Raw genomic sequence first — 24,447 nt, 5'->3', positions numbered from 1 at the left:
AATTCAGGAGAATAATGCAAACTAAAACTACATAATAATTCACAATCTTTAATTAGGGGTCTAACATGGCATAAAATAATATTATAATCCCACACTATAGAACTGGAAATTAGCGTATTGAGATTTGCTTTAAATCATGTGGTAGAAAAGCAGGTTGACAAATGATTTATTGGTTTATTATATGACTACTATTTGTTTTGAGAGAATTTTTAAACTTTTGCTTTTGTATGCACTTTAATTTAAATATACATTTGGAATTGCTAACATCTACTTTATAAACACTTACGTAGGTTGGTCTCGAGAGTGCCTCCAGGACTGGGGCTCATACATCCACCTGGCTGTCCCTGGCATGGTCATGCTATGTGTTGAATGGTGGACATATGAGATTGGAGGCTTTCTAGCAGGTAATGCCACAGGCCACTTTGGGATGCCTTTGACTGTAGAAAAGCAGCTCTGAAATCTATCCGCTGTCTGTCATTGACAGGTCTCATAAATGAAGTGGAACTCGGAGCTCAGTCAGTTGTGTATCAACTGGCAAATGTTGCATACATGGTGAGCCCTTTTGATGTGAACAAACCCTCTGCACTGCCAAAAAACTTTATTCATAAAGAATTTTCTCATTTTACATCCATCCAATGTAACAACTTTTTTATTTTTAGTTCCCTTTGGGTTTCAGCATAGCGGGCAGTGTAAGAGTTGGAAATGCTTTGGGAGGTGGAGAAACGGAGCAGGCCAAGCTGTCTGCTAAGATGTCAATGTTCTGTGCAGGTCAGAATGCATCAATGTTTATTTCTTTGCCGTGTGTTTTGTTTTTTTTTTTGTTAGTTTTTTGTCTAATATTCATTTGAAAATATTTTAAAGACAGTCAATTAAAGGTAATTAATTACATAATTTAATGTTGCATAATTCCAATTTTGCTCTCCAGAAGGAAGCACAAAAGTAGCTTAGAAATTTTAAACAGTCTCCGTAATTATAAATGTTAGCAGAAAGCGTGAATATTTTCACTTCTCTTTACCTACCTATGATGTGCCCTCGAGAAAGGGTTTCGATCCTATAAGGAAAAAGACTGTTAAGGCATGTTGCTCCCGAAAAAGGTAAATCTTTAATTATATTTCTGTCTTTACTGCAGTGTCAGTGTCTATATGTTTGTCAACTCTCATCGGGAGCCTAAAGGACCACATCTCTTATGTTTTTACATATGATGAGTGCGTATATAATTTTATGTTTTTTTTGTTTGTTTTATAAATCGCAGCAGTTGTTACTTTAAAAGAAAAAAGGAAGGAAATACCAGCATGGGTTACACTTACACATGCAATTTCAGTATCAAGTCTAGGGGAGATAGCAGGCCTCATAAACGACCTTTTACCCTTACATAAGTTACTGTCATCCTTCGCTTACATAATCTCTCTTATACTGAATAGACACAAAGGTTTATGGTAGCTGCACTCAGCTGTGCTGATAATTATTTACATATTTCCTGTTCCTAAAACAGCATAATTGTATAATGTTGCACAAGGCTCAAATTACACAAAAATATGTGTTTACAAACTCATCAGTCTCACTTTAAAAATTTAGACTCTCTTCTTTCAGACAAATCAGGCAAAGGGTTTCAGATGTCCTATCTTTTTATGCTCCTTTCATTCTACTCGATGCAACATCTGTGAGTATCTGCCATACCCCAGAAACATCCCATAAAGTATGTGTTTGTGGGTACTTAACCATGTCTTTATCCTTTTTGCGTCACTAGGCTGCCGTGTGTGGCATAATAAGAGGAGCAGGCAAACAGAGAGTTGGAGCTATTTGCAATATTTTGGGATATTATGGTGTTGGCTTTCCGATTGGAGTGTCACTGATGTTTGCAGCCAAATTAGGAATCATGGGTGAGATGTTTTCAACCATCAGCTGTTTGTATCCATGTTATTTTTGTCCCTACAGTTCTTTTTTTCATTTGATTTCTACCACAGCATCAACATCTCCTTCCTCCTCTTAAAGAAAAACATGTTTTGTTTTCCTCAGGTCTGTGGACAGGCTTGTTAACCTGTGTGTTCCTGCAATGCTTATTCCTGATTTTCTATCTAATCAGAATGAACTGGAAAAATGTCACAGTTGAGGTTTGTGTTTAAGGATAAATATTTAATTTTCAGTAGTTTTCGGCTGTCTCTTTATGATTAAAGGATCACGCATTGATTCGTCTTGCAGGCTCAGATCAGAGCAGGAGTGCATGTAAGCTCCACAGACACAGGTAAGGGACAGTTTTCACAAATTATTTAATTTGGCTGAAAAGTGTTTATCCTGTTCATCACGAGAAACAAAACAGTTCTGTGTGGAAGTAGAACATACAGAGTTTAAAAGATACCTTTAGAAGAATATTTAATGAATCTTGTTTGTGTATTTGAATTATGTATCTACATTATTCAAAAAGATTTTACAGACTGTTGTGTCCCCAAATCTTCAATAACCACATTGTGGACCCAAAAATGACGCAGGACAAATTTGTTGCAAAACCTGCGACAAATGTATCCTGCGCCACCAGAAATGAATTATGTTGTTTTTAGTTTGATTATTGCAACAATGTCTCCATATGTATGTGCAAACTACCTTTGTCATATTCAAGCCACAATAAAATGTGTTGAGTGCGGAAAGGTTAGGACAGCATTATGTCACCAGTAACTTCTTTAATATTTAACAAAGGCTAAAATCTTTTCCTACCTTCACTTCACCAAGTGGTGTGACTTACAATTTATCTTTGACAATAATCCTAAAAGTGTCATGCTTTAGTTGCTGTAGACAGGGTAAACTAAAAAAGCACAATCTACATGTAGAAGTAAATACATTTAACACTTTTAAAGGTCTATAACATATTTTATAGCTATTTTATTATTGTTGTCATTTTGATATGTTTGTATGTAGTAAGTGTCCTTACTACTTTTTTTTTTAATCATGCATGGTCTAAAAGTATGAAATGTTCAAAGTCCAAATTTTTGTCTGCAAATTGGTATTTGCTAAACAATCAGAAACCAAGATCTTCATCTTTTTTAAATGTCCTTTAACATCTTTAACTTCACAATCTATGGCAACACTAAAAAAGCACTCAGTTGGATCAGCAGATAGAACCATAAAAAAAACTAACTAACAAAAAACAATTCAGAGATTTTAGATATTGATTATACAGCAATTAATATAGAAAACTTCCAAACTGTGAACAATATTTTGAATAACAATTATAATTTCATGATCCCTAACATGGAACATTTGCATATATTTATGTCCAGGTACCCAACTAGAAGACTCTGGTAACTCAGTGGGTCAAGCAGACACCATTGATCTGATGGATGTTCAGGTGGAAACAACAGTGAGGACAGCTGAAGGAGAGCTCTCTTTCAGGACTCTGGTTCTGCGTAGAGGCTTGGCTCTAGCTTTCATGTTGTTCATCTTGGCTGTTGGTATTATTTTGAACCTACTTATCACCAACTTGGCTACCTGAACATGAGTAATGTCTGTCTCGTTCAGGGAAATAACTCCAGTGCTGCTTTTCTGGGAGGTCTCAGCAATATGCTAGCATTTGCATTACAAAGCAGACAGTAACGGATGGCACAAGCAGGCACAAAGGCAGACGAGCAGGAAATGAATGAATGGTCTCTTGATTAATCAATGAACGAGCATTATATTTGCCTGTGTTCAGTCTACAACACCTTGCAGAGACAAACAAATCAAACTAAAACTGGTTTGAGAAGGCAACATCAGATTTTCTGTTCTTACAACATTAAACAGAATCATTGCAGTTATCTATTGTTCACTCTGACTCTTCATCTGGCACCAACATGGTGGAGAAAATTTGATCAGGAGTATATGTAGTGTTGATCGAGTCCACAGTAGAGTTGGTCTCGGGCAAAGGCACAAGGAAGTGAACACCTGCTCCCACAGCAAGAAGTGCAACTGCAGCAAACATAATGAGGCCTCGCCTGAGGATCAGTTGGGTGATGGAGAGGCGGCTGCCCTTCAGCTTCTGTGTCACATCTCGATCCTGCACCACAGTGCCCCTGTCTTGGCACTCAGTGCTCACAGACATATAGCCATCCATCAGCTAGGAAAAATGAAACAAAAACACCAGCAGGTTGGTCACACTGCTGTGGTCATAACCTGTGTGCATGAAGTATCTGTATGAAGGACGTGCTGTGCTCACTGCAATCATGCAGAGCAAAGAAAAGGGAAAAAAAAACATCTGCAATCAATCCAGCATATAGAAGTTTGAAAACTGAGCTTTTAGCACATAGGGGTTACTAACTCTTTGAAAATCTGGCCATGTTGAATATGAGCATCCACCACTGCAATAGTATATAGTACTCTGCGAAAATCTAATTTCTCCACTTTTTAAAAATATTTTGCTGGGAAAATGGGTACAGATACAATTTAAAATCCATTCTTTGCTAATTTAGCTGTTATGTTGACACAAGACTAAAAAAAGTTTCCTTTTAAAGCTTCCATGATTCATAGGTAAGTGCAAAGTGACTTAGCAAATACAAGGAAATCATTCCTCTGAAAATGGCCATGTACAAGGACTGAAATGAGTAGAAAAGCAAGTCATGTCAAAAGAGCAAAGGGTGGCTCAGGACTTTTGCACAGTACTATATATATATGTCAGTAATGGAAGAAAACATAATATAAATGTAATCAAGAACGGTTTAAGAAAAACAAAACTATGTCAAGAAATTTAGATTAATTGTTGCTATTGCTGACTGTAACTGTTACATAGACTCACATTACTTGATGTTTGATCTTGGGTGCTGGTTTCCACAGTGCCTGTCACGGGAGCTCTTCCTAATAACGAAGGATTTTTCTGAGCCCGTTTCACAGCCTATAAATATGAAAAGTCAGTGTAAGCAATAGATTCATTAATATTTTTTGGGTCTTGGAAGCTAAGTATAAACTGATCTTCAATTTGAGGCACAGTATCTTTATTGGTTGTTTTCATATGATACCTCCTCAGTGATTTGTTCCCAGTTCAGCTTAAAGATGACAATAATGTAGAAGGTAGATTGTAAAATGACACAAACAAGCAGTCCAAGCCAGAAACCTGCAGAGAAAATGACAAATTACTTAAGTGCAAGGCAAGCTTCACTTTAAAAGCTCATTTTAGTAAATTACAAAAAAAGCATCACTTTGTGCAATTACCCAACACTCTTAGTTTTGCAACGAATGTCAACGTGATACTTAGAGAAAGCCCTATGCAGTAGTATCCAATGAAATTAGCCACAGCTGGAATCTTCTGTTTCCCTGTGCCTAAGAAAATGCCCGTGCACACACACTTGGATGAAACAGAGATAAACTTTATATTAGATTTACTTGTCATGCTTTTAGGAGCATACACGCGCTGCCAAGTGTAACTAAAACTCACCACGAGACCATCAAAGAACTGAAGGAAACAGTAAGCATTCATCAGCTGTGAGACCAGACCTATGATCTTCCTGAAAGAAAAGGTTTAATTAAGGTTTTGCACATCCTTGCCAATCTTTGAATGCAACAACAGTGTTTAGGAATATTACTGTTAGTGAAATGTGAATGCAGCTGAACTCACTCATCTGATGTGAAGATGAAGCCAATCACTGTTTTGACGGAGCCAAGGACAAGGCCTTCTACAACTGCAATGCTACCTAGAAAACAAGAGCTCCAAAATCTGTATAACGGTAATAAAGTTATGGGAAACGAATATAAATCACGATACATTTCTAACTGACCTGCAAGAGTAAGGGACATCTTGCTAGTTAGGAGTGCTCTGCCGGTGTCTCCTGCACCAAGAGCATTACCCACCCGGGCACATGCCGCAGCTTGAATACCAAGAGGGAACTATGGATTCATTATTATGAAAAAAAGTATAGGAGAAAATTTGCTCTCAGGTGGTTCAAAGCAACCAAAGAAATATTTTAAAGGGAGAATTTAATTCTCTGATTTGTAGTGATTAAACCTTACCATATATGTTATGACAGTCACCATCATGACAGCGTGCTGGGCTGCCAGCTCATTTTCACTCAGCATTCCTGATTGTTACAGACAAAGAAGAAAGAGCAGGCATGATTCAAATATTTTTAGATTGTCTATGATCATCTAAAAGGAAAAAAAAAGGATTACCTGCAAAGAATCCCCCAAACTCATAAACCCACCACTCAAAGCATTTCATTAATGTACTGGGAATAGCCAGCTTCATGTAGGAGCCCCAGTCCTGCAGTGATTCCACAGACCAGCCTGCAGGGGGAGAGAGACGCTCATTTATATAAAACTAGGGAAAAGAAGAAGATGGTGCATGAGATCATCACTGTTCTCAGTATACCTCCCCATGTTGTTACATGAAGCCTCTTCCACAAAATGTAAGCAAACAGAAAAGTACAGATGTAAATCTGAGACAGAGTATTTGCAGCTGCAGAGCCACTGCAAGACATTTGGGTTGATATCAGTGTTAAATTCTTTTATTCAGAATTAAAGCATTAAAGTGATATGAGTGTGAGTTCGCATACCTAACACCCAGATCCAGCCAGTGAATAAAAATATAGTTTGTCACCACATTTGCAATGTTTGCCAGAGCAGCACTATACATTTGTGGCAGTATGATTCCCTGAGAATACAAAATGTAGTCAGCGTGATTACATTTCCTTTTCCACCAAAATTGTAATTAGTTTTAGAAACATTTACGATATCTGTAAAACCAGTACGGGATCGGAATAGAGAAATGGACCTGGTTCTGCAGGTAAGACACCTGAAGATGATGTAGAAACATTGCCTATGGAAGAATAATAAATTATTGCACAGCACAAAAAACGTCAAACATTGGTTTTGAATGTTTGTATAAAGGTTAAGGAGAAAAGCAGCGACTCACTGGCACAGCAGGCAGGAAGGCAGTGATATACAGCTGGGCTATTCTGAAAGCAAGAAGTGCATGTGAGTACATCTAGTACATTTTACATTTTAGTTTATATGTATTCATAAAGGCCTTTTCAAAATAAAGTTGTACTGAACTACACAAACAACTAAAAATAAATAATTTCAGTAGAAACAAAAGCAATTTCAAATTGAAGAGAAACCAGTACTCATGCAATCTTGCTCATTAAAGAAGTTGCTTTGGTCAGTAAGACATTAGTGGGTTTAAAAAGCCAAAAAGTAAAAATGCATTTAGAAGAAGCCTGAGGTCATTAGGCAGAGGCATCAGGCATGTCTGAATATTTCAGGCAGCAGGAAGTTTCATATGGATACAGCAGCTTAGATATGCAGACAGGTGCTTAACAAAGTTAGGCTTCAAAAATGAGCCGTAAAATCATTTCTAAGGCTAACAGGTAGGAAGTGAAGAGCTGTAAAGACTGATTTCATCTGGTCACTTATTTTGCTATCTGTTAAAAGCCTGTCAGCTGCAGTTTGAATTATTTGTATCTTATTTATGTTATGACGATGAATAAAGTGCATTACAGTGGTCAAGTCCAGAGGACATAAAAGCATGGATGACCTTAACCAAAATGAGATAGGAATGATATCTGCCTAAGCGGAATGAAACAGGACTGCATAACTTTAAACACCTGCATATAAAAGAGAGAGCTTGGACCCAAAATTACCCCAGGTTATGAGTCTCTCTCCAGACATTTTTAAATACTGTAGGAGACCCAGATTAGAAAAAAGATCAAAAGTGCTGCTAGTGCTGGGGGACGAGGGTGTAATTATAATTACTTCAATTTTATGATCATTCAGGTTTAGAATGTTTTTAGACATCCAGTTCCTAATTCAGCTAGACGGGACCTAATATGTGAGATATCAGCGGTAACAGATTATAGGACATTTGTGCCTGCATAGCAGTGAAAATCAACTCCATCCATTTGAATGAGAAGATGAGGCTTTGTCAGTCATTACTGAAAATTACTTGTTTGATAGACCTGACATAAACCAATCCAGCGTCACATCACTGATACCAGCACTGTTCTTTAGACTGACTGAATTAAATGTTCTGGTCCACAATATGCAAGGCTGAGATGAGGTCAGGGAGAATGAAAATAGAGAAGAGCACACAGTCAGCAGCAGATTGTTTGAGACCTTAACAAGAGCAGTTTGAGCATAGCTAGTGAAGCTCCTAAGACATATTTGGTAATTCCTTGAATAAAGCAAAAAGGTAATCAGAATGACTGTGATCGATGTTCCCTCTAAGCTGCGCGCGTGCGCAATTGCGCTCTGCTGGCATGGTCTCTGCGCACAGAAAATCTGTGTTGCGCACAAAAAAAAATCTAACCTGAATTGAAATTACAATTAAAACTTAAACAATTCTGTTTTGCGGTGTTAGTCAGTAAGTGACTGGCTGCTCCCGTATGGAATTAGAACGATGCCACCTTATCCCATAGGCCAGCCAATAATGCGATTCACATTCGTATATACGCAGCTAATGAACGTCGTTGACAGGCTATGACAGCGTCCTTATGTGCCGACACTGGTGTTTTAGCTAGCAAAGCGGCGTGGCTGATGTGGAGTGAAGCCACGTTAATGACAACGTGCACAACCATTGGAGATGTGAGCAGGACAGACGGAACAACTGACAGAAAAAGTGTGAACTTTATACCAGTTTTTAAATTGTGTTGATGGGCCACGTAAAACCAGAGTTATGATAAAAATAATCAAAAAATGATATGGCAACATGGCATTTAGTTGTTTAGGAAGGGGGCAAGTTTTAGGAATGGCGGCGGTGTTTTAAGATGTGAGAGATTTGCGACGTTTAGCGCAAATCTTGTGTAGTTAGTGTGTAGTGTAGTCAATAGTTTTGTTGTGTGTGTCAGAACAATGAGACGACTACTGAATGTTACAGGTGTTACAGGAGTGATACATCTCCTGTTGTCAGGCCTGCAGGTATCAGGCTGTTGTTCTCCTTTATCTCATAGTGGACAGAAATTATTTTTTGGAGTGACACAAATAATTTGTGTGGCATCAGATTTGATGCAGAACAGCTGATTGTTCTGTAAATGGTTTGAAATGTTTATTTTAAAAAATGCCTTGGTTGCATTTTTAGGTAAACAGCTGCAAAAAACTTTGTTGTTTGCATAACTCAGTAACTTTTTTTGAAGAAGTAACTATTTAATTAACTGCCCAACATTGGTCATTATATACTGTATTTTGCAGACAGAGAGTTACAGGACTCTCTCCCAGACCACAGACTCATACTCATAATCAGCTGGTCAAGTTACTTGAAAAAAGTAATCAGTAACTAATTACTGATTACTTACTTAAAAGTAATCGGATTACAGTAACGCGTTACTGCCCATCTCTGCTCATAATACAAGTCAGAGCTTTATATATATACACTCAACAAAAATATAAACGCAACACCTTTGTTACTGCTCCCATTCCCCATGGGATGGACGTAGAGACCTAAAATTCATTCCAGATACACAATATAACCATCCCTCCCAAACAGTGGTCACAAATCAGTCCAAATGTGTGGTAGTGGGCACATCTGCTATATTGAGATAATCCATCCCACCTCACAGGTGTGCCACATCAGGATGCTGATCTGACATCATGAGTAGTGCACAGGTGTACCTCAGACTGCCAACAACAAAAGGCCACCCTGGAATGTGCAGTTTTTTGCGCTATTGGGGGTCTGGGGACCCAGAACTGGTCAGTATCTGGTGTGACCACCATTTGCCTCATGCAGTGCAACACATCGTCGCATGGAGTCTATCAGATTGTCAATTGTGGCCTGTGGAATGTTGGTCCACTCCACTTCAATGGCTGTGCGAGGTTGTTGGATATTCGTGGGAACTGGTACACGCTGTCGTATACGCCGGTCAAGCACATCCCGAACATGCTCAATGGGTGACATGTCCGGTGAGTATGCTGGCCATGCAAGAACTGGGACATTCTCAGCTGCCATCTGCCCTGAACAATGTGAACCATGATTCATCCGTGAAGCGCACACCTCTCCAACGTGCCAGACGCCATCGAATGTGAGCATTTGCCCACACAAGTCTGTTACGGCGACGAGCTGGAGTCAGGTCAAGACCCCGATGAGGACGACGGGCATGCAGTTGAGCGTCCCTGAGACGGTTTCTGACAGTTTGTGCAGAAATTGTTTGGTTGTGCAAACCAATTGTTCCAGCAGCTGTCTGGGTGGCTGGTCTCAGACGATCTTGGAGGTGAACCTGCTGGATGTGGAGGTCCTGGGCTGGTGTGGTTACACGAGGTCTGCGGTTGTGAGGCCGGTTGGATGTGCTGCCATATTTATCTGAAACGCCTGTGGAGACGGCTTATGGTTGAGAAATGAACATTCAATGCACGGGCGACAGATCTGGTTGACATTCCTGCTGTCAGCATGCCAATTGCACGCTCCCTCATTGCTTGTGGCATCTGTGGCATTTTGCTGTGAGACAAAACTGCACATTCCAGGGTGGCCTTTTGTTGTGGGCAGTCTGAGGTACACCTGTGCACTACTCATGATGTCAGATCAGCATCCTGATGTGGCACACCTGTGAGGTGGGATGGATTATCTCAATATGGCAGATGTGCCCACTACCACACATTTGGACTGATTTGTGACCACTGTTTGGGAGGGATGGTTATATTGTGTATCTGGAATGAATTTTAGGTCTCTACGTCTATCCCATGGGGAATGGGAGCAGTAACAAAGGTGTTGCGTTTATATTTTTGTTGAGTGTATATAAAAAAAGAAAGTTGTGTTTTCAAAATTTGAGTTCAAGTTATTTTTACTTCCAATAGTTTTAACATACTACACAGGTCATGAACAAGATTTTTTTTAATTTTCATTGTATGTGGGCTAAAGCAGTTAATTAAAAGTAGTCTAACATAAATGCTGCAATTTGATTATTTTAGTAAACCATGTAGCTTGGATGGATTCGATGCTGGCGTGACCACAGTGCTCACGTCTGCTGTTGCTCACAGTGGTCCAAGGGACCGCTCAGGGAGTTTGTGTTCGCTCAGACGCATGAAAAATTAGAGGGAACATTGGTTCAGTTTTATACGATTAGTTGAGATCATTTTGACATTCACTTAATTTGTATTGTGATTCTGTTTAGTGAATCTTTGGCAACCAGAAATGGTTTTAATGCACAGATGTTATTCCTGAGAAGATCAGGTTTCATGTTTAAATGTACCCATATCTATGCCAGTTGTATCAATAATATTACTGTATATTTGCTGCTGTTAGTTACCTGGCCACCTCAGGGTTCTGGCCCACACATAATAGGATGGCCTGAGCATTAATGAGGAGACCCCAGCAAGGCAGACAGAACAACAAGAGGATGATTATGCCCCGCTGAAGGATCACGCCCACCCGGAGTAGATTTTTAGCACCAAAAGTCTGTCAGGATAATGAACATTTTAAAGATGGCAGCAAGAAAAAAGGGAAAGCAAAAAATTCCAGTGTATGATAGCATCATGTTGACTTGGTTTTACAGACCTGAGACACCAAAGTATCACATGCCAGTCCCAGACCAAATCCTGTTGCTGCAGTGGTAATATTAATTGTCTGAAATGAATGCAAACTATTATAAGCAAAACTTGAGTGATTCTTAAGAGCAAGTGTCAAGTGCTTAGCATAGATTAAATCATAAGTGTTGTTGACGAGTGATTACGAGACAATTATCTTGCTGACTTAAGTAACAATTCCTTTTCTTCCATCAGCATCCTCGTAATTACTTCTTCATTTAATCCATTTTTCGAGTAAGCTTCAAAACATCAGTGGAGCATACAGATGACTTACAGCAGAAGCTAATCCATAGCCAGCCATCACGTCATTTCCCAGACGGCCACAGAACATTGTAACCACAAACGGAAGCATGTAATTGAGGATTCGAGAGAGCAGCTAGAAAGACAAATACCAAAAATGTTGCAGGAGTGATACCACTATTACATGACAAGTAATTTAAAAATAAACCATTACATACTGCAACTAATTATCGTGGTACACAGATTTCCTGACAAGTTTATTTCCTGCAGTTTGCAGTCATTATTCAGCGAGTAAAAAGTGCCAAATATTGTTTCAGTTTTATTGTCACATCTGTGAAAGTGTGTTTTCCTGACATCTTAAACTTTTTTTAAAAACAGAAAGACTGTCATCAGTCTTCTGTTGTATCATCAGCAAGGATAATCTCCATCTACGTGGTCTGTTAAAGAAAGATCATGGCACGTGAGCAATCCCAGTACTTACCAGAGGACCTGTCATCTTCAGGATGTGGTACAGTTCCTCTCTGTGTGCCACAGGAACCCTGTGGCACACCCGTCTACAACAAAAACGTTTGCCGCTGGACCTCTCCATGTCTGCAGTCCCAGATGCTAATGTATGTTCTTCCACTAAAACCTTTCTCTATACTCTCACACAGTCATCTTAGTTGCACTCCAGGATGCTGCAAAGGATGCAGCCACAGCTGCCTTGGAGCAAAACAAAGTCCAGCTGAAACAACACAGATTGTGAGAAGGAAGAGAGAAACACTCAGCAACCACAACAAAGGCAAAGATGGGGGTGAGGACTTGAAAGCAAGAATGTTTTGATCTGGGTGATTAAACGTGTGTAAAACACAAGTAACTACCTCTAGTTGTGGTCAGCTGAGGAAATTTTACAAAAATAATAACATCAGGATTTTAGAACTGCAAAGATCAAACATTTGCACAATGGTAGACCAAAAAAAGGCCATTGTTGGAGAAAATCTGATAATGTAATCTCTTGTAGTATTTCACAGACTTCTTAAACAATCCAGCATCCTAGAAACATGAAATAGCTTACTTAATGCCTTCTCAAGCCAAATTGAAAGTGGTAATTAAGAACTCAACCATCAAAGAGGTGTTAACAATAGAAAAGGAGTAAAGAGGGAAATGTGATCATAAAATAAACATTTGTGAGTGTCTTGTGGAAGGATGTCCTTTTGATACCTTCATTAATAAATCTCTTAGAGACTTGACACACAAAAACAAGTGGATGATTGTAGTTGCACCTCCACATTTAAAAGAGCTGGTTGAGATGTCTTGGACATATGATCAGGACGTCCCCCTTAGGACGTGGGGTGAAGTGAGGTGTTTCAGGTATGTCCTACCAGGAGGAGGCCACACAGCAGAACCAAGAGGTAATAGAGGTTCTCAGAGCAGAGAAAGATCAACTAAGGTCTCCATAACCCAGAGCTACTATAACACTCGAGCTACCTAACATATATGAGGGTGAAGGCTTTTAGGGGGACAAGTGCATACTCTTAAAACAGGATCCAATAACTATTTTTGAGACAGAAACATTTCTATACTGCTGTTTTTTACAGCTTTGCATTTAACAATGCAAAGACATGAAATTCTTATCACCTGAGCAACATAGATATGTTTTTAAAATATTTCTAAAAAAAATTGAGTGAAATAAATTCATGATTTCATTTTTTCCATGCAGAAAAAAAGGAGAAAGAAATTACTAACTGGACTCTATTTTATATCCCACATCATGCAGTCTGAGTTTGGCCACCCCTACATAAACAGCTTGGCTTCACCATGACAAAAACAAACAAATAAACAAGCAAAAAAAAAAATTCACACCAAAGAGTTCAACCTAAAATGTTTTTTTTTTAATAATTAAAATGGAACATCTATTTACATTTCTGTCAACAGCATTGTTTCTTTGGTCATTAGACAAAGTTTAATTTTCATCTCCAGGCAGGATTTATACTTAGCAACTGTTGACATGTATTCTTAAAAACAAAATGCTGATAAAACAATCAGATACACATTCATCACTTTGTGATGAAATAGGTCATTTATTACTTAATAATGATGATAATTTGAAGAAAATGAAATGTACCCAACACCATTAATTCACCTTATTTTTGAATCACATCTGTTACAGTTGGGTCCTGAAACAGTCCAAGACAATCATTCTGTAAGAGCTTAACACTGTGTTTTTACGCTATCTCTCTAATGTGACCATCACACTGGTGGAGATTTGATCAGGAGTATCTGTACTATTAATCCTGTCCATTGTAGAGTTTGCAGGTATCGTCTCTGGCAAAGGCACAAGGAAGTACACACCTACTCCCACAGCAAGAAGTCCAACAGCTGCAAACATAGTGAGGCCTCGCCTGATGATCAGCTGAGTGATGGAGAGATGGCTGCTCTTCGGGTCGTGGTCCACGTGTTCGCCCTGTGTCGCTTGGCACTTGGTACTCACTGGTGTGTAGCCATCTACTGACTTAAAGGAATTGTATTTTCCATTACTTTATTAAGTTAAATAAAGATAAATGTAATGAAATTTAATAATAAACATAAAACAAAAAACTAGAAGTAGTAGAAGTGCTACTTCTACTTGATAACAAAGTAGAACAAGACACATCAACCAATTTAGATTGGACCACTTACATTCCCATTGCTTGATGTTTGGCCAGTGTCTGAAACAACATCCGTGCCTAATGCTGCCATGTAAGTATTTTTCTGAGCTCGTTTCACAGCCTGAAAAATAGAAAAGTTGCAAAACCAAATCAAAATTTTTCATATTCACGTACAGCTTTGTCTCACTCACAGATGCCTCAAAAAATTAAAACAACAAATCTCTGTCTGTATATGAACAGCTGAGTCCCTGCATGACCTTGATTGTTATATTAGTCAGTTAATATACCTCATCTGTCATTCTCTTCCAGTTCAGCTTGAAGATGACAATGATGTAAAAGGTGGACTGTAAGATGACGCAAATGAGCAGTCCAAGCCAAAAACCTGCAGAGAGAAAGACAAATGGGTCTGTTGAAATCACGCTGAGCATCAGTTGTAATAACTGGCTCTTGCTAGGCAACAATTTATTCTTCTTGCATGTCTATGAACCTAACAAAATATGACCACTTGATGTAATTACCTAGCACTCCTAGTTTTACAACAAACATCAGAGTGATGCTCAATGAAAGCCCTATGCAGTAGTATCCAATGAGATTAGCCGCAGCTGGTATCTTCTGTTTGCCAGTACCCAAGAAGATGCCTGTGCACACACACTGGGATGGGGAAAACAAATTTCATATTTGACATGAATCTGGTGCCTTTGGAATCATGCTGCAAATATAGTTGCTTTGAATACAACGAGAGCTGGTAGACTCACCACAAGGCCATCAAAAAATTGAAGGAAACAATAAGCGTTCATCAACTGTGACACCAGAGCTACAATTTTTCTGTAATGATAATTAAGCCAAAGTCTCATGTATAGAGTTTCTACTGTATAAGCAGGTGTTTAGGTACACAGGTACACAGACTCACTCATCAGATGTGAAGATGAATCCAATGATTGTTTTAGTAGCACCCAGGAAGAGGCCTTCAACAACAGCAAAACTACCTGGAAAGGTAAGTAATCTGTCATACTGGAAAAAAACTCTAACTTGAAATACTCATAAATATCAGACACCACAGAAGAACACATTTAGCTAACCTGCAAGAGCCAGTGACATCTTGGCTGATAGAATCGCCCTGTCAGTGTCTCCAGCCCCAAGAGCATTGCCCACACGGGCACATGCTGCAGCTTGAACACCAAGAGGGAACTATGGATTCATTGTTTTGAAAAAGGAAAGGAAAAAGTTAAATAAATCACCCAAATTTGAGACTTTTTATGAAAGAGGCGACAATGAAATGTTCTGATTTGCAGTCACTACACAGTACCATGTAAGTAATGAAAGCCACCATTATCACAGCATGTTGAGCTGCCAGCTCATCTTCACCCAGCATTCCTGATCATTACAGACACAGAATAAATTATAGCCTTTGCAGACTGTATTGCCAGCTCTAAACCCAATTATCTTAGAAGCAGGCTTTACTGGTTTAATCCTGTATATTGCACATATTCCATGATAATTGAATATATATATATTTCACACCATAAATAGGGATTACCTGCAAAGAATCCTCCAAACTCATAAACCCACCACTCAAAACAAGTCATTAAGGTACTGGGAATGGCCAGCTTCATGTAGGAGCCCCACTCCTGCAGTGATTCTGCAGACCAGCCTGCAGGGGGAGAGAGACGCTCAGTTTATATAGAACTTTTTAGTGCAAGCACAGAGAGAGCATGCATTTTAAATATCTCACCTCCCCATGTTGATACATGGAGTTTCTTCCACCAGATGTACACAAACAGAAAAGCGCAGATGTAAATCCAAGCTAGAGTGTGGGCTGCTGCAGAGCCACTGAAAGCCATATGCAAAGACACAGAGATAGTCCAGTATGTCATTTTTTTTTCTGTATATATGTGTGTGCGTGTGTAAAATGATAGTTGAGATGAGTATATCTACCCAACACCAAGATCCAGCCAGTAAAGAAAGATGTAGTTTGTCACCACGTTTGCAATATTTGCGAGAGCAGCAGTGTACATTTGTGGCAATATTATTCCCTGAGTACACAAACACCAGATGATGCAAGGCTTAGCATACCTTTCTCTCTGTATCGCACTGATTGAGACAACAAACTGTGATTCTATTACAAGAAAAGGCAATTATGTACACAGCATTAGCAAACCTGGTTCTGTAGATAAGACACCTGAAGATGATGTAGAAACATTGCCTAAAAAACAATTATGACAAAAATGCTTAAATTTAGCAAAAAGAAAAAAAATGGTGTGTATATGTGTCTCTACTGAATTTGCACAAAAAGCAGAGAGAAAAATCACATCTCACCGGCACTGCAGGAAGGAAGGCTGTAATATACAGCTGAGCTATTCTGGGTAAAAAAAAAAAGCAGATGTATTCAGATCCAATCAAAGCTAAAGAAATGACTATTATAGTTAGATACACTGTTCAGGCTTAGATAGCTCTGCTACCACTCAAAAGCTAATTTATGGCAAAAAATGTTATTGAAAGTTATTGTACTGCATATGACTCCTGTAGGGACTAGGACAAGTGTTAGTGTAGACACTTGTTAGCGTTGAGAGGGTATCTTGTTCTGACTGACAATAAGATTGAGTTGTATGTGCAAGTTCTGTGTGCTCAGTTACCGGGCCACCTCACGGTCCTGGCCCAGACATAAGAGGATGGCCTCTGCATTAATGAGGAGACCCCAGCAGGGGAGACAGAACAATAGCAGGATAATGATGCCTCGCTGAAGGATCACTCCCACACGCAGCAGGTTCTTACCACCAAAGGTCTTCAAGCAGCACACAGACATAGTTAATCATTTTATGAATGTGAGAAATAGTTACAGTTAGGATGTGCATTAAGGGAAATTAGGGGTCAGGGGGAAAAAAACTAATTAAATATGAGTTTCCAAACCTGAGACACCAAAGTATCACACGCCAGTGCCAGACCAGTGCCTGTCGCTGCTGTGCTCACGTTAATGGTCTGAAATGAATATGAAATATAGGTATATAGAGAACACTAATTCATAGCTGTAATATCTATTGTCCATCTGCTAGGTGCCTGGAAACTTTGTCTTTATTTATGATTTCCTTACATCAGCCTCCACAGACAACCACTTACAGCGGAAGCTAATCCATAGCCGGCCATCACATCGTTTCCCAGACGGCCACAAAACATTGTAACCACAAACGGAAGCATGTAATTGAGGATTCGAGACAGCAGCTAGAAAGACAAATACCAAAAATGTTCCACTGGTGATACAGGTATCACATGACACACAGGAAGAAAAGTGTAAGCAGACAGTATCAGTATTTACCAGAGGCCCCGTCATCCTCAGGATGTGATACAGTTCCTCTCTGTAGGTCAGAGGGACCTTGTTACGAACTCCCCTGCAGCAGAAAAGCTTGTCACTGGAAACCTCCATGTCTGCAGGACCAGACGGTTTTTCCACTGAAGCATCCATCCTGTCTGTCATGTACTTGTATCTGTAATGCCCTCTATGCACAGAATCCACCACTGATGTTCTAAGTTTTTCAACATCTTAAAAGGTTACTAATGAATTTCCCCCAAGTTATCCAGTAAGTCTTTTTTGTTTATTTTTACAGTATCATTACAGAGGTCCAGACTGTTTCCTGACTGCAGATACACTCTAGGAATTTGCATTTCATTAATAAGTACATGTAGCACTTGTTTTGCGATCTTTTTGGTTTTATGTCATTTCTCTTTTGCACACACGTGCCATTTTGTGCGAGCAAAATCACCTTCAAGATCCCACCTCATGTCTGTAGCTGCTAAATACATGAATGTAATCAAAATCAAAACTTTATTTATATCACACTTTTCATACAATAAGGATACAACACAAAGTGCTGTACACATTAAAACCAGAAAATAAACAAAAACATACATAGATCCCCTTCATTATGCCCTTACTGCACCTACATTCCCACCTAGATATTAGACGCCAACCCATTGTACGGAAACACTGGCGATAAAATGAAATAAAGTTTTAAAAAGGTAGCTATACAGGTACATATAAAGGCAATCAAGTTGAAAACACTGACTGAGAGACAGTGCTTAAAATTGGTGTAATCCGGGCTCTTTCTGGTCATCAACATGTGCAGCCGAGTTCTGAAGCAGTTACAGGGGTAACAAAGATTTCTTCGGAAGACCAAAAATAAGAGCATTGCAGTAATCAATCCTGCAGGAGATTTATAGTGTTTCCGTGTCATACTGGAGAGCAATAAGGTTATGCAGTCAGTGCTCTAGAAACATCACTTGAGATGCAGCCTTCTGCTGCTGTTAGGCATAAAACCCACTCAACTTGCTATCTCTGTGAGAGTGATTGCACGTAGTCTTCTTTTATAGAGTTCAAAAAGATGTTTTTACCACTAAGTGATTTTGCTTCTTTCTTTCTTGTGAGCTTTTAAGGAGGCAAGGATTTTGAGAGTCTCTAATGATACATTTCAACTGGAGGGACCTGGAGATTAATACACAATTATTACACTTTTATTTTACAAATTTATACAAGTCACTCTCGTGAGCACCTTGGGTAGGCTGTTCGCTTTTGTTAAATAAATGCAAGTTTGATACCGTGAGCAAAAACCAAATAATAAAAATATATCATTATGTAATAGAGCTGTATTATGTAGTATTTGTAACACAGAACAAAGTCTGTTTCATGAGTTAATATTTGCTACGTTGTGGAGTCCATGTGGTGCATTTCAGTTGGAACAAGCAGGAGATAAATATATAATTGTTATATTGTTAAACTTGTTCCTATAAACTCACGCTGAGTCACTCTGACTACTTCTCTTATTGAAAACCTAACTCTCTTATCATAAATACTTGGAGTATACAATTAGATATATTCACGCTTGGAAATGTGAAGAATCATCTTTTGCCTTTCTTTAACTCATGTTTCAAACAGTAAATCTAGTGAAATGGGTACGAAACCAAAACTGCCACTTTGTTTCTGTTTTTTTTGCAGAAAATAACACACGTGAATGCCAAGATGTTGTGCGTAGCAGTGGCATCACACATCTCTAGAAAGAAATCCACCGCCGTAGTTTGTGTTTTCTCTCACATAGACGCACATGTGATGCATACATGTGATAAGTTTGCCTTCAGGGGTTTTCAGGGGAAGAAAACAAAAAGAAAAACTTGCAAACATGTGGTTAAGATTTTAAAATTCAGTATTTTACACATAGAATTAAAGTCACAATTCTGACTGGAATCTCAGAATTCTGACTTTTTTCTCCAAATTCTGACATTTTTATCAGAAATCTGCGATTACAGTCAGAATTCTGACTTTTTTCTCAGAATTCATTTTTTTTTAATCAGAATTCTGACTGTTTTTTTTTTTTTTTTTAAAAATCTGAAATCTGAGATTACAATCAGAATTCTGACTTTTTCTCAGAATTCTGACCTTTTTCTTTGGTGGCCCTAATCCTCTTCGGTGTAAATCAGTATTGACCTCTGGTTTTATACTATATTTGATTTTACAAACTTGAAAAGCTAACTTTTTATTTTATAAAAAATGGTTTTAGTATTTGTTAGTTTGGTTAAAAAAGGCACTGGTGTATGTCTTTATTGAAACTTTGGATGTCTAGACTGCAAGTCGACTGCTTTCAAAGTTCTTGTATTTATTCTATTGATTTTCAGAAATATACCCTCCTTACAATAATAATTAAAGAGACTAAAACTAAAAGTGAAACTGATAAACACTAAGCTACAACAAAACATTTTTAAACATTAAAAACTAAACTGAAACACAAAAATGCACTTTGGAAACCAAACTGAATTAAAACCAAACAATGAAAATTAATATTGAATTAGAAAATACAAAAATATGATAACTGTAGTATTATATGAACAACAAAAACATAGTGATATCAGATATGGTATAAAAAGGTGCAGGACATAATGAGGCCGAATTACATGTGCCAGTATATCTACTGGTGCATTTTCCTTTCCACTTATCTGATTCATGGTCAGCAATACCATCGAAATATAATTGCCCATTCACAAGTCTTCTCATACTACTCTAAATAAAAATACTATATGAAGGAGCAGGGACGAGAATGAAGCAATGGTGAAATTACTTTTTAACCTTTTATATACACTGCTCAAAAAATAAAGGGAACACAAACATAAGACATCTGAATGAATGAAATATTCTTATTTCTTATTAAATACTACTACTGTTCTTTACATAGTTGAATGTGCTAACAACAAAAATCACACAAAAAATATCAATAGAAATCAAATTTAGCAAACCATGGATGTCTGTGTTTGGAGTCACACTCAAAATTAAATACACGTGTGTGTGTGTGTGTGTGTGTGTGTGTGTGTGTGTGTGTGTGTGTGTGTGTGTGTGTGTGTGTGTGTCCAGTGGGATGCAAAAGTTTGGGCAACCTTGTTAATAGTCATTATTTTCCTGTATAAATTGTTGGTTGTTAATGTAAAAAATGTCAGTTAAATATATCATATAGGAGACACACACAGTGATATTTGAAATTGAAAGTGAAATGAAGTTTATTGGATTTACAGAAAGTGTGCAATAATTGTTTAAACAAAATCAGGCAGGTGCATAAATTTGCGCACTGTTGTCATTTTATTGATTCCAAACCCTTTAGAACTAATTATTGGAACTCAAATTGGCTTGGTAAGTGACCCCTGACCTACATACACAGGTGAATCCAATAATGAGAAAGAGTATTTAAGGGGGTCAATTGTAAGTTTCCCTCCTCTTTTATTTTTCTCTGAAGAGTAGCAACATGGGGGTCTCAAAACAACTCTCAAATCACCTGAAGACAAAGATTGTTCACCATCATGGTTTAGGGGAAGGATACAGAAAGCTGCCTCACAGATTTAAGCTGTCTGTTTCCACAGTTAGGAACATATTGAGGAAATAGAAGACCACAGGCTCAGTTCACGTTAAAGCTCGAAGTGGCAGACCAAGAAAAATCTCGGATAGACAGAAGCGACGAATGGTGAGAACAGTCAGAGTCAACCCACAGACCAGCACCAAAGACCTACAACATCATCTTGCAGCAGACAGTGTTGGGAAGGTTACTTTTAAAATGTATTCCAGTACAGATTACAGAATACATGCCCCCAAAATGTATTTTGTAACGTATTCCGTTAAGTTACTCAATGTGAGTAACGTATTCTGAATACTTTGGATTACTTAATAAATTGTCATGCTTTTTACAACTACACGAATGTCGCTATCACATCCTGCAAATTCTTGTTTGTTTTTCTTTACCAATTGGCTGTTAAGCCCAGTTTAAGATAATATATGTAATGTAGAGGAGCAAAGACTTGGGTATGTTTGTATAAGCTGTTTTGTCTTCTTAAAGATCATTTAAAAAACCACCGTCTTTCCTTAACATTTTTTTTTATTTATAAAGCTGACAAGTGGAAGAGTATTAGACAAATGTAAAATATGCCATTGAAAAGTATTTACTGTTATGGTCACCAACATCACTTAGTTAAAATAAAAAGTAGCCTTGCACGAGGAGAAAAAATATCAGCATTTTCAACGACTGTTTTCTTATTAGGACAAAAAAGGCAATATATAAAATTATACTCAAAAATTAAAAATATATTATTTTGGCATTTACTGTCAACATTATTCTTCCACCAATAATTTTAAATTACAAAAGATTTTTCAATACAATTCAGATATTCAAACTCAATGTAACAATGAGAAATTACATTTTAAACCTTACCCCTAGATATAATTTTAAAACAAGACAATATGTTTTAATGCAACTCAGCAGCATTACCTTATGGCCATTTAACAAAGGCATGCAACAAAGAACTGTCCAAGGTGTCAGTGCTGAATTGCTTGGTTGAAAACCTTAATTGGCCCCAAAAATCAAATAATTGGCTAACAATTGCAGTAAACATATGAGGTGCTGCTTTTTGAATGCATGCCAAAAACAAATACTAAAGACTACAAAATACTGAGGTTGCAAGCCCTATCTGTGAACAATACCAAGATAGTTTCAGCAGACTACCTACATCTGTTCCGCCTAGTCTACAGTCCAGTAATGGCAGTTGTAACGCAGCAACAGCACCTGTTCAAAGTGTTTGTCTGTCATGCGGTTACAGTGTGGGGTGAAAACAAGTCCTCCGTGGCTAAAGAGACGCTCGACAGGAGAACTTGACGGCAGAGTTGTATTGTATTTTAAGAAGAGGGCTCTGATCAATGGATATCCCTTTAATGAGGTCAATGTCTTATCTGAATCTTGAAGATACCTCTGTACCTCATCCTCCGCTATAGAACAGGTCACCTGTGTACTCTGAAAACTGAAGAAGCTGTCATCATCATCATCTTTCGGCTCATTTCCTACTGAGGCATGTCCAGTGGTGCTGGTGTCATTGGAAGGTTCTGTGTTGAGGAGACGAGCCTCTTGGACCATTGTTCTTCTCATGGATTCTCTCTCATCATCAGCAAGCCACCAGAGTCGAAATTTTGGGATGGTGGATGCTTCCATCCTTGCTTCATGGGAGGCTAATACAGCTGCAAATCGAGTGTCAATTGCTTTGATGATCGCTAAGAGGATGTGAGTTGAAAATTGCACTTGTGTCAACTTTTCAGATAACTTGGCTTTCAGACTGAGAAGGGTGGGAATCACATATCCGAAATAGCAGTTGTTTTCCCCCTGGAGCAGGTTGACTGAGTAGGCAAGTGGTTTCAGAATGGCTGCATACTCTTTGAGAAACACTGTCTCTTGAGGATGCAGTTTTGCCACCTTCAGTTGTTCACAGATTTCATTGAGCTGACTTTCAGGTAGATTCATTAGCTTCTCGATTGCATGGTACTCTGAGCTCCACCTAGTCACTGAAGGTACAACACATCTCATTTGGGCAATTTCTTCAATTACATCAGAAGCACCTGATGAGCAATGAGCCTTATTCCAGATGGCTCCACATTTTGCCTTTGCACTCCTATATAATTTTCTGGAAACACCCTGCTGTGAAGCAGCTTTATCAAGGTCAGTCGTGGCAATGAGATTTAGTGTGTGCGCAGCACATTGATGGTGTGGTGTCTTCCAGATCATCTTCTGTTTCTGAATCTCCATATTCATTGAAAGCTTTTACAAAATTGATCCCATTGTCTGTGACTGTAGCACTAACCTTGAGTATGTAGAGGAATTTCAGTTATTGCTTTTGGAAAGGTTTTCTCAATGTGAGTCATCAATGTTTTTCTGCAAACAGGACTCCTGCCCCACTTAGTCCTTCAACCATCTTACGGAATGAGGTGTTCTCAACGGTAGAAAAGGGCTGCACTTCATTGACTATGAAGTCAAATACCAAGGAATTTACTCTCCTTTGGGTGATGGCTGGAGTGCTAAGGGTGGCTTGTTTGAGAGGAGGAGGGGCTGTGTCTTTGCCACTTTGTTCATCACCATGATCCGATGTATTTGCTTTGGGTAAACTCTGTATAACCCTAGGATGCATCCTCTGAAAAAAAAAAGATAAAATAGACAAAAGATAAAATATTACTGATGAAGAAATAGTTTTGTATACAACATCACTGCAAAAAGGTTGGGCGATTGGACAAATATATCGACTATCAACAATAAGTTGAGCCTTTCGCCGATTGTTTTTTTGCCCATGAGTAAGTATAATAATAATGTTGGTTGAAGGTAAGAGAAGCAGTCAACGGAAAATATAATAGTGGTGTTTTAACGACATGAACAGAGGCAGCTATTCATTTACTCAAACTCATAACAGAATGAAAGAAAAGCAGTAGTCTATGTTCAGGAAAAAACAAAACATTTAATTACGTTTTTTGTGCAATTTGGTGCATCTCAAATAAATAAATGAATAATCCAAAAAGTAGCTTTGTTAATACAGAAACTCCAACAAGAAAAGAAGATAAAATATCCGCCCCAAACTAAACTTTCTATTTATGTTCTAAATGAATGGTAAGAACAAGATCCGGGCTATCAACACCTACGCCCTGCCTGTAATCAGGTACCCTGCTGGGATAATAAGCTGGACAAAGGAGGAGATAGAAGCCACTGCCATCAATACAAGGAAGATCCTTACTGTGCATGGAGGGTTTCACCTCAAGTCCAGCACCCTGAGGCTGTATGCTAAGCAG

The 24,447-nt window shown here is 38.4% G+C and overlaps 3 protein-coding genes across 4 annotated transcripts in view; 1 reads left to right on the top strand and 2 right to left on the bottom strand.

Moving 5' to 3' along the window:
- The window catches only part of slc47a3 (solute carrier family 47 member 3), a 22,221-nt gene extending 18,436 nt beyond the window's left edge, over positions 1-3,785 (top strand). The window contains exons 9-17 of the mRNA XM_026191750.2: positions 291-404; positions 485-552; positions 660-768; positions 1,130-1,205; positions 1,591-1,660; positions 1,748-1,880; positions 2,017-2,111; positions 2,200-2,242; positions 3,273-3,785. Of these exons, the coding sequence (XP_026047535.2) occupies positions 291-404; positions 485-552; positions 660-768; positions 1,130-1,205; positions 1,591-1,660; positions 1,748-1,880; positions 2,017-2,111; positions 2,200-2,242; positions 3,273-3,484 (920 nt within the window). The 3' untranslated portion in view covers positions 3,485-3,785. The remainder of the gene's footprint in view (positions 1-290; positions 405-484; positions 553-659; positions 769-1,129; positions 1,206-1,590; positions 1,661-1,747; positions 1,881-2,016; positions 2,112-2,199; positions 2,243-3,272) is intronic.
- LOC113035892 (multidrug and toxin extrusion protein 1-like) lies at positions 2,249-12,418 on the bottom strand. 2 transcript variants are annotated; one of them, XM_026191749.2, is made up of 17 exons: positions 12,185-12,416; positions 11,738-11,839; positions 11,435-11,503; positions 11,187-11,335; positions 6,869-6,911; positions 6,728-6,772; positions 6,510-6,607; positions 6,326-6,423; positions 6,127-6,240; positions 5,968-6,035; positions 5,736-5,844; positions 5,576-5,651; positions 5,396-5,465; positions 5,173-5,305; positions 4,980-5,074; positions 4,760-4,855; positions 2,249-4,084 (listed from the first exon to the last, which is right to left on the bottom strand). In XM_026191749.2, exons 1-17 carry the CDS (start codon positions 12,290-12,292, stop codon positions 3,794-3,796), a joined length of 1,764 nt encoding a protein of 587 aa, XP_026047534.2. In that variant the 5' UTR covers positions 12,293-12,416; the 3' UTR covers positions 2,249-3,793. The 2 variants fall into 2 exon arrangements, with proteins under 2 accessions (XP_026047534.2, XP_026047532.2); XM_026191747.2 differs by having other exon boundaries at positions 5,173-5,465; positions 12,185-12,418.
- A 629-nt stretch (positions 12,419-13,047) lies between these two features.
- On the bottom strand, positions 13,048-17,799 carry LOC113036423 (multidrug and toxin extrusion protein 1-like). The gene is made up of 17 exons (XM_026192773.2): positions 17,641-17,799; positions 17,445-17,546; positions 17,238-17,306; positions 16,964-17,112; positions 16,647-16,689; positions 16,489-16,533; positions 16,266-16,363; positions 16,063-16,160; positions 15,868-15,981; positions 15,637-15,704; positions 15,410-15,518; positions 15,241-15,316; positions 15,086-15,155; positions 14,849-14,981; positions 14,618-14,712; positions 14,362-14,451; positions 13,048-14,194 (listed from the first exon to the last, which is right to left on the bottom strand). The coding sequence occupies exons 1-17, from the start codon at positions 17,797-17,799 to the stop codon at positions 13,913-13,915; spliced, it is 1,800 nt and encodes a 599-aa protein (XP_026048558.2). The 3' UTR covers positions 13,048-13,912.
- Positions 17,800-24,447: the final 6,648 nt, after the last annotated feature.

This window comes from Astatotilapia calliptera, chromosome 14, assembly GCF_964374335.1.
Source record: "Astatotilapia calliptera chromosome 14, fAstCal68.1, whole genome shotgun sequence".
Classification (NCBI taxonomy): domain Eukaryota; kingdom Metazoa; phylum Chordata; class Actinopteri; order Cichliformes; family Cichlidae; genus Astatotilapia; species Astatotilapia calliptera.
The sequence above is the reverse complement of the archived record's forward strand: the minus strand, read 5'-3'. Positions and strand labels throughout refer to the sequence as shown.